The sequence below is a fragment of the Phoxinus phoxinus genome (assembly GCF_949152265.1).
Source record: "Phoxinus phoxinus genome assembly, chromosome: 15".
NCBI classification, from domain to species: Eukaryota; Metazoa; Chordata; class Actinopteri; order Cypriniformes; family Leuciscidae; genus Phoxinus; species Phoxinus phoxinus.
In genome coordinates this window covers 55,330-71,461 of record NC_136890.1, presented here as the reverse complement: position 1 = coordinate 71,461, position 16,132 = coordinate 55,330, and the positions used below count along the sequence as shown (strand labels likewise).

Below are 16,132 nucleotides of genomic sequence, written 5' to 3'. Positions count from 1 at the left end.
TACGAGGTCTGACCTCTCCATAAACAGCGGTTTTGTGCTTTAAATATATCACTCTTTTGAACACATATTGATTTGAGAAGAAAAAAGTTTTATTGCCGTGACCCCAGCAAACTTGCCGGACTAATTTCATCTTGACCAAAACTGGACCGGAGCTCGGCTCACAGGACGCTGTCGGGGGTAAGTCATGGTCAATGCACCACACTGCTTATGGGGAAGCTATAGAGATTCATGTCTAAAATCCTGATCTAACCCTTTAAAGTTGACTTCTGCAAATAGGGTTTATTCTTCTACTCTTTCTTCTTCCAACCAACGATGACAGGTCCGCTAAAATGACTCAACTAAGAGAGTAGTCAAAAAAAATTTTCACGAGTTTCAACCTTGATTTTTGACATTTTCTTACCGAGAACGAAAATATTTCCCCTCAAACCTTGGCCGATAGAGGTGGGTGTACCGTGAGGGACTCCTTATTCTCTGGATATGTCTTTTCTTGTTCTGAAAAATATACAAATACGGTTTTAAATGACATTCAGAAATGCAACTGATAATCATCAATTGAAGAAAGCTAGTTTAAAAAATGTAGCCTTAGTTACACACAACTTAACAATTCAATATTCTAGACAAGATTTCCAATATCATCGTATGTTTGTAATAGTTGCTGGAAAAACAAATAAGCACGTTAAAAACACATTAGGTTTATGCTATAATATTTTTATCTTATCTTTAATTTTTTATCTTTAATCAGTATTTTATTACTGTGAATTTGTTTAATGCTAATAACAAACTTAAAAATATTGATTGAACTAAAAACTGTCTTGCAAAGATGTTTAGCCATTTTCCTTCCACATTTTCACATGAATACATTATATAGAACACGTCATGTTGCAAAAAACAAACAAACACAATGTATGAGATGAGAATAAAATAAATAAATTAGAGAAAAATAAACATTGCATATAAAAGTTCTTTGTAAACCAAAACACGAAGAACATCTATATAGAGCAAAATCTGCCAGGCCCACTGGACATGGACTGAGACTGGAGCCTCATCAATAGGGCAAGCTTGCACTGAATACTCTGCAGTCAACTGACCCTGGAGCTCGAGCTGGAGCAGGTTATGTTCAGAGAGTAAGTTGCCATGACTACTCACATACCCTGAAACTTTCCTCAGATTTTTGGAACCGAAAGTTGAGGTTCATACGGTTCACTCACTCGGTTAGATCTACTCTACGAGAGAACGAGATCACATCACACCTGTATTGATAACCCTTCATTGGCTACCTGTTCAATTTAAATGGGAATAGGAGCGGGCTTCACTCAGTGATTAAAGTAAACTTTAAGAGTGCTGGCCTGAATAATTGGAATATTTAGAACAGGGGAGAGGCCGCACTATGCATAAATAGTCTTTTTATTTGCACAAACGCGTTTTGGCACACTGAAGAAGGCACGCGCCGAAACGCGTTTGTGCAAATAAAAAGACTATTTATGCATAGTGCGGCCTCTCTACCTGTTCAATTTAGAATACAATACAAGGTGTTAATGTTTGTTTTTAAAGCATTACATGATCAAGCTCTTGAGAATATAAAGGACATCCCATATCAGCCTCAACGTCATCTACGTTCGTCTCAGAACATGCTCTTAACCGTCCCACGGTCTCGCTCGAGGCGTAGTGGAGATCGGCCTCTCTCCGGCACTTTGGAATGAGTCGCCGCTCTCTTTGAAATCATTGACAAGCATGAATACTTTTAAAAAGGACGTTCATCAAGCTTTTAACGTCTGATTGGGTCTGAGAACTGTGAGTGATTATTTGCCTGATTTTTGGTGTCATGTGTTAATGTCTTTTTGTGTATTTTAGAATTATTGTAATTTCTGTGTAATTTTGGAGTGGTCTAATACTTAATGGTAATAATTTAATGGTTTTAAAAGTGCTTTATAAATTTGAGTTGAGTTGAGTACTCTATGGTTAGTTCTACTGAGAGAATCCTGAAGCCAGACTGGTTCACGTCTGTGCTTTTCACAGACAAATGGCATTTCATCTCGCTGAAGGCATTGGCTGCCTACAAGACTTGTTGTGGTTTCAATCTTTTTATGAAATCACTTCTCAGAGATCTTTGATGCCAGAAATGTTAGACTTTATTCACAAACAAAGCCGAGCGCCCTTCTGCAGAAAAAGACACTCCAGACATGTGGTCGGCTTCACATATATACCCACATCACTTCCAAAAATGGTAATACCTCCTATAGATATTTTTGGGGCTGAAGTCTCACACATGTGACACACACAAATAGAATCATCTGCTGCATCAGCATTTTTGACCTTTCCCAAAAGTCAAACCAAAGACACACAGAGAGGAAATAATGGTGTACAAATATATAGCTAAATTACTGATCTTCTAAATAATAAAATCTTCAACATTCCCTCCTCTGGGGCTTATCTAAGCCCCACTTTACTATCCCTTTCCCAGAGTGTAGTTTCACAATCCAGCCCTCTCAGTTATGCTACCTAGTGACTCAATTAAGTCACTCAGTCACCTTTCCAATGACTAGGTTGTGCTACCACACTCTGACGGAGTATTCGAGCCAAACATCTTTCTCCACATATTTTCTTTTCTTTCAGTTGTATTTTCTTTCTTTCAATGGAGAAAGTAAAAGACTTCGAATTCTCCCTATCAAAACAAAAAAGAGTAACACATTGTTATAAGCGTGAGCGTGTAGTTTGTTCTGCCTTGCCTGTGGTTGTCACAGTTATGTAGAATACATCAAAACATTAAACCATGCATTATACTATTAAAAGTTTTTCTTGTAGTGCAGGATTTTAGTTACCAAAAATCCAAATCACAGTCTCTGCTGCACCAAATTAATTGATATAAATACTAGTGTAGAACATTTAATAGAAACTGTGTCTATTCCTCGTTTAGTGAGATCAAATAATAAATCTACTGTAGGATCTAGGAAAAATCTAATTGTTATTAAAACAGAAAATCTCGCTATTAGTGAACAAAAACAATTTCTAAAGCTAGGTCTTCTGAACATTAGATCACTCACACCTAAAGCAGCTATTGTAAATGAAATAGTCACAGATAATAGCATCGATGTACTTTGCCTTACTGAAACCTGGCTTAAACCAAATGACTATTTCGGTCTAAATGAGTCCACTCCACCAGGATACTGTTATAAGCATGAGCCCCGTCTGATTGGTCGTGGCGGCGGTGTTGCAACAATCTATAGAGATATTCTTAATGTTACTCAGAAAACAGGTGACAAATTTAATTCGTTTGAAGTACTTGTATTAAATGTTACGCTCTTAGATGTAAGGAAAAAATCCCTATTATCTCTAGCCTTGGCTACCGTATATAGACCGCCAGGGCCCTACGCTGATTTCCTAAAAGAGTTTGCAGATTTTCTCTCAGATCTATTGGTCAATGTCGATAAAGCATTAATTGTTGGAGATTTCAACATACACGTAGATAATTCAAATGATGCGTTAGGGGCTGCGTTTACAGATTTATTAAACTCCTTTGGGGTCAAGCAAAACGTCACCGGACCAACTCATCGTCTTAATCATACACTCGATTTAATTATATCATACGGAACCGATCCAACCGATATAGATATCATTCCACAAAGTGATGGTGTCAGTGACCACTTCCTGGTAACTTGTATATTACGGACTACAGTACTATGTCATACTGCGCCGCGTTACCGACCAGGCAGAACAATCCTTCCATCCACCATAGATAATTTCTCAAATTGCTTATCTGATTTGTCTCAGTTACTGCCTGAACCCAAACAAACAGACGAATTAGAGGAAGTAACTAGCACTATGAGCACCATTCTCTCTAGAACATTGGATATTGTTGCACCCATTAGATTAAAAAAGGTCAGAGAGAAAAGTAAAGCACCATGGTACAACAATACTACGCATGTTCTAAAGAGAGAAACCCGTAAATTAGAGCGTAAATGGAAACAAACTAATTTAGAGGTCTTTAGAATCGCGTGGAAAGACAGTATGTCACGTTATAAAAAGGCCCTAAAAGCGGCAAGGGCTGAGCATCTCCGCAAACTAATAGAAAACAACCAAAATAATCCAAGATTTTTATTTACCACCGTGGCTAGACTAATAAATAAACAAACGTCACCTGACCAAAATATCCCGTTACAGTTTAGCAGTAATGATTTCATGAACTTTTTCACTGAGAAAATAGAAAGCATCAGAACCACAATTGTAAACACTCAATCTTCAATCGCGCCTTATAAATCAGCCTCAATTATCACCCCGCAAGAACAATTACAGCGCTTTACAACTATAGAACAAAAAGAGCTAAATAAACTTATCACTTCATCTAAAACAACAACGTGCTTATTAGATCCTATACCAACTAAACTACTGAAAGAAGTGTTACCTGTAGTGGAAGAGCCTCTACTCAATATTATTAACTCGTCTCTATCTTTAGGTCACGTTCCAAAAACATTTAAACTGGCAGTTATAAAACCACTCATTAAGAAACCACAATTAGACCCACATAATCTAGCAAATTATAGACCCATTTCAAATCTTCCATTTATGTCTAAAATATTAGAAAAAGTTGTGTCCGCTCAACTGTGCTCTTTTTTGCAAGAAAATGACATCTATGAAAAGTTCCAGTCTGGATTCAGGCCGCACCATAGCACTGAAACTGCGCTCGTTAAAATCATTAATGATTTACTTTTAGCTTCGGACCAAGGCTGTATCTCAATACTAGTTTTACTTGATCTTAGTGCTGCGTTCGATACTATAGATCACACAATACTCTTAGATCGACTACAAAATTATACTGGCGTTCAAGGACAAGCATTAAGCTGGTTTAGATCATACTTATCTGACCGCTACCATTTTGTCTATTTAAATGGAGAAAAATCGATCATAACTTCAGTAAACTATGGAGTGCCGCAGGGATCTGTGCTAGGCCCTCTATTATTCTCAATATATATGCTGCCACTTGGAAATATTATAAGGAAACATGGAATTAGTTTCCATTGTTATGCTGATGACACTCAATTATATATTTCATCACGGCCGGATGAAAACGCTAAATTATCAAAATTGACAGAGTGTGTTAAAGATATAAAAGATTGGATGACGCGTAATTTTCTTCTATTAAATCCAGACAAGACGGAGGTACTACTCATCGGTTCAAAAAACCGCCCACAAAACCTCTCACAATACAACTTTAACATAGTAGGATGTCCTGCTACTTTATCCTCTACAGTAAAAGACCTGGGTGTCATACTAGACTGCGACCTGTCTTTTAAAAATCATATTTCATATGTTACAAAAACGGCATTTTTCCACCTTAGAAACATTGCTAAGCTACGTAATATGCTATCAGTTTCTGATGCAGAAAAGTTAGTTCATGCATTCATGACCTCGAGACTAGATTACTGTAATGCTCTATTAGCTGGTTGTCCTGCATCCTCAATAAACAAGCTACAGTTAGTCCAAAATGCAGCCGCTAGAGTTCTTACCAGATCAAGAAAATATGATCATATAACACCTATCTTATCATCACTACATTGGTTACCTATAAAGTTCCGTATTAATTATAAGGTATTGTTACTGACTTATAAAGCCCTAAACGGCTTAGCTCCAGTTTATTTAACGGATCTTCTATCGCCCTATAATCCATCGCGCTCTTTAAGATCGCTAAATTCGAGGCTTTTGGTTATACCTAGGATATCTAAGTCTTCTCTAAGTCTATCTAAGAGCATTCTCACATTTAGCTCCAAAACTCTGGAATAGCCTTCCTGATACTGTTCGTTGCTCAGAGTCGCTCTCCCAGTTCAAAACTAGATTAAAGACGCATCTCTTTAACCAGGCATTCATATAAATGTTTTAATCTTACAGTTAAATCCGGCCTCTAGTTCATAACCGCCAGAGGAGAACTGGCCCCCGACTGAGCCTGGGTTCTCCCAAGGTTTTTTTTTTTCTCCATTAGGTCACCTGATGGAGTTTTAGGTCACCATTAGGTCACCTGATGGAGTTTTTCGTTTCCTTGCCACTGTTGCCTTTGGCTTGCTCAGTTGGGGATATTCAATTTAATGAATCAATCAATATTACTATTGATTAGCATTACCAAACATGGACGTTTTATTATTATTTTAATTTAATACTGTGAAGCTGCTTTGATACAATCTGTATTGTGAAAAGCGCTATACAAATATTCTTGACTTGACTTGACTAGAATTTCTCTTCGACCCAGACACTTTACGCATCGTAGAGGGTCACCCTTCGGGGAGAGGTTAGGCTAGCACATACACCCAGGGTCTGGCTCGTCAATCATCTTCTCCTTCCTCACTTGAGTCATTGTCCAATGCTTGTACATTTAAATTTGGTTTATAAGCCCAATCTTAATAATATTGGTTGCCCTTTAAAATTAATTTTCATTATCTTGATATTTCAGCATTTCCATTTGTTTAACAGTGATTTTAACAACTAATGATCTTACTATGGGAAGTACACAACAGAATAATAACCACCTTTCAATATTGCAACTTCAGAAAACATTCCTAATTTAGCAAACCATGTTCATACTTCTCCAAACTTCAAATCAAGTTTTTCTTAACTTTTTGTTCTTAAACTTTTTTGACTTAATCCTGTATTCGCTAAATGTTCCTCCCTGCACAGTATTATTTGGTAAACGTGCAACACTGATCTTCAAACATAAGTCCTTCTACTTTTCTCATGTAATTGTTTTCCTCCTAATGCAGACAAAGCTTTACAGTAAATCTCTGCTGATTTATAATAAATAATTTATTCATTCTGCGTTTTTATTTTTCGTGATCCATATGAATTTTGATTTTAAATAGGGCTGGGTTAAATACCTATTTTTCTCATTTTCAATTGCTTCTTTTTATGAAGGAATATCAATTATTAAATTCGAAGAATCAATCTTTTAGTCAATCATTTTTAGTTGATGAACGAACAGAACATTGTAGTGCACCTTTTATCCTTTAAATCGCTTTGTGCTTCATTATAAAGTTTCATATTTTAAATTCAGTTTTATTACCAAAATGTAACAATAAATACCATTTAGACATTTTTAATCTCGCGTTATAGCTCCTCATTGGAGCTCCTCAGTTCAAGCGGTTCTCAACTGAATACCTTTTCTTCCTTTCTACTAATTTCTAAATAAACTCATGAATAATCTAGTTATGTCCCATGTAATCACTCAAACTACGAAAGCTTTAGAGCAATGTTACATTTACCTCATAAAAGTCATTCAATAAACTCATTAGACAATTAGAACAAATAACTCTAGAAAATTACTTTTCCACTACCTTACATATTGATTATATGTACATTTCTTTTTTCTGTAAATCTAAAACCATCATTTTCATATCAACCATTTAAAACATAAAGCATTATAACTTAATTATTATTAAAACTTCCCTGTGTGCAATTTAAGTGTTCGTATACAATTCATTTTAATCTTCAATATTCTTGGAATAACTTGCTAACCCATTATCTGAATTTATTTCTGATAGCATTTCAAATCTAAGGAATACTTCTCTGTTAGAAATCTCATTTCTGCATCTGCCCCTCCTCTGCTATATCATTACCTTTACCCGTCTATAATCCATTATCAAGCGTTTTAATAGTCCTTGTCGCCTATTTGTGTCGCTGTTCCTTTCTTAACTGTTTTTTGGCACAAATTTTTACATTCGTAATCTCTCTTTACAAATTTCACATTCTTAATCTCTCCTTTTCCTTAATCTCTCATAATTCCCCCCTTGCGTACTGGTCAAAACCATTGCGCATCTGGATTGAAAATATTCAAAAGTGATGTTGGTGTAACAATCTGTCCTTCATGTGAATGTCAAATATCTTTTTGACCCTCCTCTGGTACCATTGATTGTTCTTAAGTGCCTGCTTGTTATTGAATTCGAATAACTTCCAATTAACTTGAGTTTGTCGTCCTATTAGCACTACTTGATATATATTTATTTAGTCAATAGCATAATGAATTATAACATAATCTTATGAATTAAAATTAAAATCGAATATTTGTTAATAGCCAGTCTTAATACTTGTTTTAATTTCAACTGTAGCCTTAAACTAAGTACCCTTTTGGATCTTTTTTAAAATGTCTTTTAGTTCTTTTTCTTTATTTTACTTTATGAATTGTCTTAATTCCAATTATGCTATGTACATTTCTTGAATTAGTCGTTAACATTCATTTTATCATCATACCATACATTTTCTTCTCTGGTGGGGTTATTATTAGGTTGCTACTAAATATTCAAGGGCTTTAACATTACATTTTTAGAAAAGTTTGGTTGATGTTGAGTATTGTCTGAACTTGTACTCATCTCTTTCACTCTGTTGATTCTCTTCTTTGCACAACTCCTTGTGAATCTCCCACTTTCTGCAACTTTTCATTCCTGTGAATTTGGTTAAGTTTGTCTCCTTTTTCCATTCATGTTGATCTTTGTGAGTTGTTGCAATGGTTTGTTTCCTCTCATTTGCCAGGGAACTTGATCCCTCAATGTCCTTGATCCCTCACTTTCTGTTGTGGAGGGGGTTGAGGCTTGTTGGTGTATTTTAAGTTGAGACATGGACTCAAGTCACTTTGCTGATTAATGCACAAGCCTCTTTTGAGCCTCTTCTGAGATTACAATGCGAAGTCACTGGTTCTTTGTTAGAACCATCCCAGAAACCTTCCTGGAATTGAGCTACTATCATCTGTGAATGAAATCTTAATTATTTCTGTTAGTGACAACAACATATATTAAATCATCTGCTCATCTGGCCCATTGTCCTCCTCGGTGTTACCTGTAGAATGGTCATGTGGGCTGAGTGGTTTCCTTTCATTAGCAGCAGGGCTTGAACCCATATATTCCCTTTTTATTTTATAAATTTGGCTTTTTATCTTCATATTTGCACCTTCTTTACATTATTCTCACATTACATTTCAAATGTACTTTTTACAATTAGTCAATTCAAAACGTATCTCATTGTTTTGAGTCCCACTATCAGCACACTATTCATCTTGGACAACACTCAACCCACTTTACAAGACAGAAGTTACAAGACATTATTTCAGACTTTTGACAAAGAATCAGCTCCATCACGATATGCTGAAAAGAAAGTCAGATGTGTTATGCTCCATCATGATATTCTGAAAGGAAAGTAAGATGTGTTATGCGCTGCGCAAAATGTGGCACTGTTTTTTCCCATTATTTTTCTTCTATTGCCACTACAGTGTTAACCAGGAAATTTAATCAAATTCATCCATGGTCATTATTTTATTGGGCAGAATTTGCCCTGTGGGCCCACATATTCAATTTTCAATACAGCTGTATTGGCAAAATAATTGATTTGCCTCTGTGTCTCTTCAAACACAATCTCTCACACCATTCATACTCAGTCACACACATTGGCCATCACACACTCCTGTGACTGCTGCAGCAGGTTCTGCTCTAAATGCAGAACTTATAATTTTAGCTGTGGAATGCATCAGGTCAACACAACTATGTCCAATCACTATTGAGAAGTTTCCATGATCATAAGGTTTCCGTTTAACACCGGTTGTACAAAACCTTTTTTCTTTTTATAAACTCGAATATCCTCTATATTTTAGAATAATAGGCCTAGTTGGTCTAATTTTTCTTTCATATTATTTTATCTTTGCTCATGAGCTGCTTTTAAGAAGAAATTGGAGATCTCTGCATAATCTTGGATTCTTGGCCAGTAACATTTCCATGTCATTATCCCAGTTTTGACGTTTGTGACTTCATAATTTTGGACTTTTGGAGTAACTTTTCCCTCCAATCTATCTCTAGAAATTACCAAAACAAGATGGAGTGACCAGTATCATTGCTTTGTCAACAATAATAATCATGCTTTTACAATAATAATCATGCTTTGACATTTTGTCTATCTTTCTCTTTGCCAGAGAATAATTCTATCATGCTTTTAGTCCTATAGTTGTTTAATCTATTAGCCCTCACTATACCAAATCCAGCCTCCGTTCAAATTATTTGGTGAGTTTGAGCACCCACTTCTGTCTGTCAACATATTTTCTTTTTCTTATAGGGCTGGACTTGTACCTACTGAAAAAGCAGAGAGGGTTAGTTTAGCAGAGAATATAAAGAATTGCTCTTAGACCAGTGAATAATCAAAATGAATAAAGTTAATATAATAATTAACCAACTTTGAAGCAGTCTCTGGAGTGATCATTAGTTGCCACACCTGTGGTGCCCGTACAATTGCAGTTCTTCTGTTTTTAGATCATCAGTCCGTTGAAGCTTCTTGGCTGTCACTCTGCATGTGTCGTCAGCCGATGCTGTCACTCAAAGGCCTGGTGTTAGCCTCTGCTGTTTCTCTGCCTCTTCTCAGTTTGGGCTTTGAAGTTGATCCTGCCTGAGTTTTGCATCTCAGGATTTTATCTTTGTCCTTAGGAAAAGTCTCAAGTGAACGTTTCACCTTTTCCAGCATTAAATCAGTCTTTCTCCTTGTTGAGCTTTCCAGAAAGTCAATTTCAGGAGGGGAGCAGAAAGCCCCTCACCCACTTCTGTCTTCTTTCTGCAGTCTCTTTGACCTTTGGCCTCTTGTTGCTTTCATTGAAACTGTCAGTGAAGCCATCTGAAATTTGAACACTCAGAGATCCGCATGAATCAAATTAAACTTTGAAAAATACTAGGTCCAATTGTGCCTGAGCTGTCAGCTCTTTATCTAAATTTCACTTTTTAACCATCTTTTTTACTAGTTCTTCTATATAAAAATCTCACTGGTTGACAACAGCAGTTCTTCCATTCTATTTTTAGTAAAGCAAGTTCTTCATTGCAGGAAAAAGCAAGCTATTTCTGTTTTTCAATATCAGCAATAATCTAACTTTGATAATCTAAGTATAATTAACTTTTCCCTATCATAAAATCAGCTTTCAATCTTTATTCTATTTTTGCATGCTGTGTTCAAATAATCTAGCATGGTGAATAACATTTTTCTCAACCAACATCAAGGAATTCCTCTTATCTTTTCTTTTCAATTATTGAATCAACAATATTTACTACAATTCTAAGATTCCTAATGTTTATGAAACTTAGTCACCCAATCTTGATCACCTAACACTGCACAACTTATTTTTTCTTAACACAAACTTAATAATTCGCAATGGAATAATTTTCCACTCTGTCTTCAGGGATAATGAGATACAAATTTAGACGTCTTCAGATATAACATATTAAGCACTTGCAATCTTATTTATATTGATCTATTAATATATATATTATTTTTTATCTTATTTCATACTGCATTAATCTGCAGAGTTAATATCTTCAAACACTTGCTTCCCTTTACTTTTGTTAATTCACACCATTTATTTCTCTAAATCCCATTCACACATTCTTTGTCCCTTTTCAAGTGACCAGGGTCAGGGGAGGTCACTATTTTTACCCACAGGCACAGTCAAGCAAGACACAGGATCCCATAGACACACACACTCTATTCTGTACTCTATTCCCTGTCAGATCTGAATAATTTGCTACTTCTCAATTTTTGTATTTTAAAACACTACATTAAATATTCACTGTTTCACCTCCTCAACAGAGCAAAAAACAATACCTCTAAGATTCACTGATTCACTTCCTCAACACAGTGAAAAAACAATACCTCTTTAACTATACTAAAACTTCATCTGTGCACATGCTATTTACTTGTATCCTTCAAGGCCCACTTACAAGTAAAACACAAATCAATAATAACTGATATCCTTATCAGTACGGTTGTCATCCATCCAGGCCCACTTGACAACATAAAATCTTCTTCTGTGTATATGCTATTCTTGTATCATTCAATGCCCACTTACAAGAAAAACACCCTGTGTGCATGCTTTTTGCGTAATCATCCATCAAGGCCCTCTTGAAACGCAAAAACACAGATAAATCAACTGATATCCTTATCAGCCACTGATATCCTTATCAGTAAATACAAATCATCTGTATGCATGCTCTTGCCTATTATCCATCGAGGCCCACTTAATAAAGCAAAACACAGATTCTTGCATATTCGTACAACAAAACCTTAGCGCCAAATCAGCAACACCAGTGTTCACAAAATCCACACAGGATCATATAAGCACTGGTAAACACTACTGGGAGCTCCCCCGCGCTATTACAAACTACTTGATATCTACAAGGCCTTCTTATTAGAAATCAAACTGCATGCAATCATTTCTGGAATCAAAGACCCCTTTTTCAATTTTGTTTTGGTTCTTTTAAATTTGAAGAAGCTTTTCTTACCACTTCCGGGCAGCTGGTGACCAACACATACATTACACAAAAGCAAAAAATGCTCACCTCAAAGTACAGTGGCCACTGTTGTCTGTGCCGGTCACCAGAGATGCCCTGTGTGGTTCCTTCAGCTCCTAACAAGTCCCTGTTCGGGCGCCATTTGTTGTGGTTTCAATCTTTTTATGAAATCACTTCTCAGAGATCTTTGATGCCAGAAATGTTAGACTTTATTCACAAACAAAGCCGAGCGCCCTTCTGCAGAAAAAGACACTCCAGACATGTGGTCGGCTTCACATATATACCCACATCACTTCCAAAAATGGTAATACCTCCTATAGATATTTTTGGGGCTGAAGTCTCACACATGTGACACACACAAATAGAATCATCTGCTGCATCAGCATTTTTGACCTTTCCCAAAAGTCAAACCAAAGACACACAGAGAGGAAATAATGGTGTACAAATATATAGCTAAATTACTGATCTTCTAAATAATAAAATCTTCAACAGACTGAAGAAGACGGAAGCCTCTCTCTCGCTGACGCTCTGCAAGCTGGGTTAGCGTCTCTCCTGCGGCGGCGTTGCAAATGTCGCCTCATAAATGTGGCTTGTGCAGGGCTCATGCCTCCTCTAGGTGAGGACACCCAGTGTGTATATTGCCTGCCCGACGTGAACTTGCTCCGCTTCTTCCTTCGCCTCGTGACCCTTCAGCGACCCGGCCATTCCCTCATAACACTCTCTATCTCATAACCAGGTTGAGCGCTTTTCTACAAATATTTGTGTACTGTACGTATGGTAAGGGAGGTATTGGCAAAATGTCACCTGTAGTAAGTCAGTCTAGTCACTAGAAACGTACTACATCTTTGGAATATGAAGAAAAAAAAAACAACTTTTGATGGATTATAGTAATTTATTTCTAAATATATGTACTGTACATCATACAGTAAGGGAGGTATTGGCAAAAATTTTCACCTGTAGTAACTTACTAATCGGAACCTACTACAAGCTTTGAAATTTGAGCGTCTCTGTTTAAAGTTTTAAGGTAATTTTAATTCATATAAATAATACGTTTTAACGCAATTGGTTGAATTTGTAGACGTTCCCTTAGGCATCGCGCCGTGGCAGCGCGTCACAGCATTCTCAGGTATAAATATGCAGATATAATGCACGTAAGGTTATTTTGAATGAATATTACATGTAGATATACACTGATTTCAATCTTTGTATTGATCTGTATTCTTTGTAAGACTGTTGACTTTATAGAACAGTGGAAAACGAATGTCCGGCGAACAGTGGCGTATCCAGGACATTTTTACTGGGGTGGCCAAGATGGGACACAAAGCTAGTGTGGGGTGGCCATATCTACTATAAAGTAATGTTATGTAAACATTCAAACTCGCATGAGCAATAGAGGATTCTAATAATAGTAACAAAGTGCAATAGAGGTAGCTATAGTTCTTGCTTTTGCTCATTCTCCTGCTACAAAATGCTTTCACATAGGCCATAAGACCATAAGACAATACTTAAAGTCCAATGATGCCAACTGGTGGAATGGTACACTGAAGTCACGGTTCGGTTCAGACATCACGGTTCGGTACGAATTCGGTATAATGAAGGGAAAAGCAAAACAAAAATGCAGAAGGCATTTTTATTTTATTGTGCATGTTTCAGTCTGTACCACCTAGTGTCATACAGTCCCATGAGCAGCAGCAACAGCCGGCCCTGAAGTGTGTAAAGTAATATGTAAACCGTAAACAATAAGTACCCCACATCATCTCCAGACTCCATCTGTAACTTGTAAACAAAATAAGACAATCCATAAAACTGAAAATACAGCATCTCTTATTTATGTGCTGATTGCCTAATCCTAACCCCACCCCTAATCCTAACCTTGCGTCTAAATTAGTTGCTTACATTAACAAAATGAGCCTACAATAGCAGACATAAGCCCTTTAAATAAAAATAAATGGCCATGTTTTATAAAAAGGTTCACAAAACGAAATAAAAATGTTTAGAAAATATGTAACGTTAATTTAGTTGTAGGTTACATTCTCATATCCATTTTCTCTCTCTAATGTCAGTTCAGTTCAGTTCAGTAATACTTTATTAATCCCCAAGGGGAAATTCTTTGTCACAATTGCACAATTGCCCACATGTATAATAAACAACAATAAATATTATAAAAGCATTTACATTATTTGGATATGTTATAATGAACATATTCATTAGATCTAATGTTCCAGTGAACAAGGGAATAAATAACAACGAAAATATTACACATTAATTTTTAAAACAGGTCAGATTAAACAAATAATGTTGCACAGCAACCAAAATATTAACAATTTAAAAACTAACTAATGATTCCTGTGTCAGACACTCAGAGGGAAGAATTATAAAGCTTAATGGCTTTATAATGTCACGGGATAATCTGGTTTACTGCTTTACACGATTCTTTTGTAGTGTGGTTTTGGTCTACTAAAGTGTTGTACTTAAATAAACATTCACGAGTGTACCTTACTACTTCTCGCCGCTGATTCCTGATGGTTTAGAGGACAATTACACCGAGTCACACCCTGTCGTTTCAAAGAATAGTATACCGGCGAGCGCGACGTGGATGAAGTGAATGGACCTTGTCCATTTGGGGGTCATCGGAGGCTCGCGCTGCGGAGGCAGGCGACAGTATAAACAAACCTAGCTTAAGGCGGGGCTACAGATTAGGTGTCCACAAATAACCCGCGTATCTAACAGTAGTTCCGCAGCATTACATTCATTAATTTGCACGCGAGTTTTATTTATTTTTATACCATGTATTCTCCGTGTAAATTCATGCACCGAACCGTTTCGGTTCAATACGAATACATGTACCGTTCCACCCCTATGCCAACAGACCAAATATAATTTAAGGATTAAGGTGCTTCTTTAAAAAGTAACTTTTGAACATTGTACTAGCCCTAAATCAGTTGATCAGCTGTCATCACAGCATCTCTTGTTTCTTGTGTTGACGAACATTCAACTAGGCTACCTATCAGATCTGGGGTGGCCACAGGGGTGGCCAATGAGCTTAATAGGCCACCCCCTAGAATCGCCACTGCCGGCGAATATCGAACTTAAAACTAACTTTACCCTATTTACCTAAAGCGAAATATGTTATTCTTGTCATCCTAACAACATATACCGAGAATATCAATATCAATGGTTCCGGCCCAGGTCATATGTGTTGTGCATAGGAAGATGAATAAACAGGAACTGAAGTGACTGTCCTCGAAAAAATATAAAACAAAACCCACTCGCAATTAAAAACAGTTGAAGTAACCCAACTTCTAAAACATTACATGACGTTCTGTTAGGCGTCGTTTCTGAGATTCTATATGTAATATTGAATGTGCAGTTATTCTAAACACTGGAACAGAGACTACAACAGAGCTTGTAATGATGGCGTTGTTGCTGATGTTCAGGAGCGAAATTAAGCATTCATACCGTTTTACTGCAATGAGCGGGATCTCCTGTACGCCTGTCCATCCTGTCCGAGGTTTCCCGTTGAATTACCGATTATTGTGTTTTCTGAACATGAACACGAGCTCCGCCAAAATATTTTCCAACTAGACTTTCACTTTCACTTTCACTTTGTGTTGTCGCTGCTGCTGTCATCGCTCAGTTGCAGTGTGTTGAAGTCATGCACTTCTTCCAGAGCAAACACGTCTGTCTTCAGCTTTCCTATAGGACAAATCTTTTGTGGCACGTTCTTTTTGCTTTAAAATAAAGTTAAAATAAAGTAAATATATATATATATATATATATATATATATATATATATATATATATATATATATGGTGACTCCATTTAAATTTTACTATTAATTGTAATG

The 16,132-nt window shown here is 36.5% G+C and overlaps 1 protein-coding gene across 1 annotated transcript in view; it reads right to left on the bottom strand.

The window, feature by feature from the left end:
- LOC307011999 (uncharacterized protein) overlaps positions 1-15,928 on the bottom strand; it is a 44,780-nt gene extending 28,852 nt beyond the window's left edge. The window contains exons 1-2 of the mRNA XM_079638156.1: positions 15,744-15,928; positions 401-492 (exon numbers count right to left, since the gene is read on the bottom strand). Of these exons, the coding sequence (XP_079494282.1) occupies positions 401-492; positions 15,744-15,785 (134 nt within the window). The 5' untranslated portion in view covers positions 15,786-15,928. The remainder of the gene's footprint in view (positions 1-400; positions 493-15,743) is intronic.
- Between the last annotated feature and the right edge of the window lie 204 nt (positions 15,929-16,132).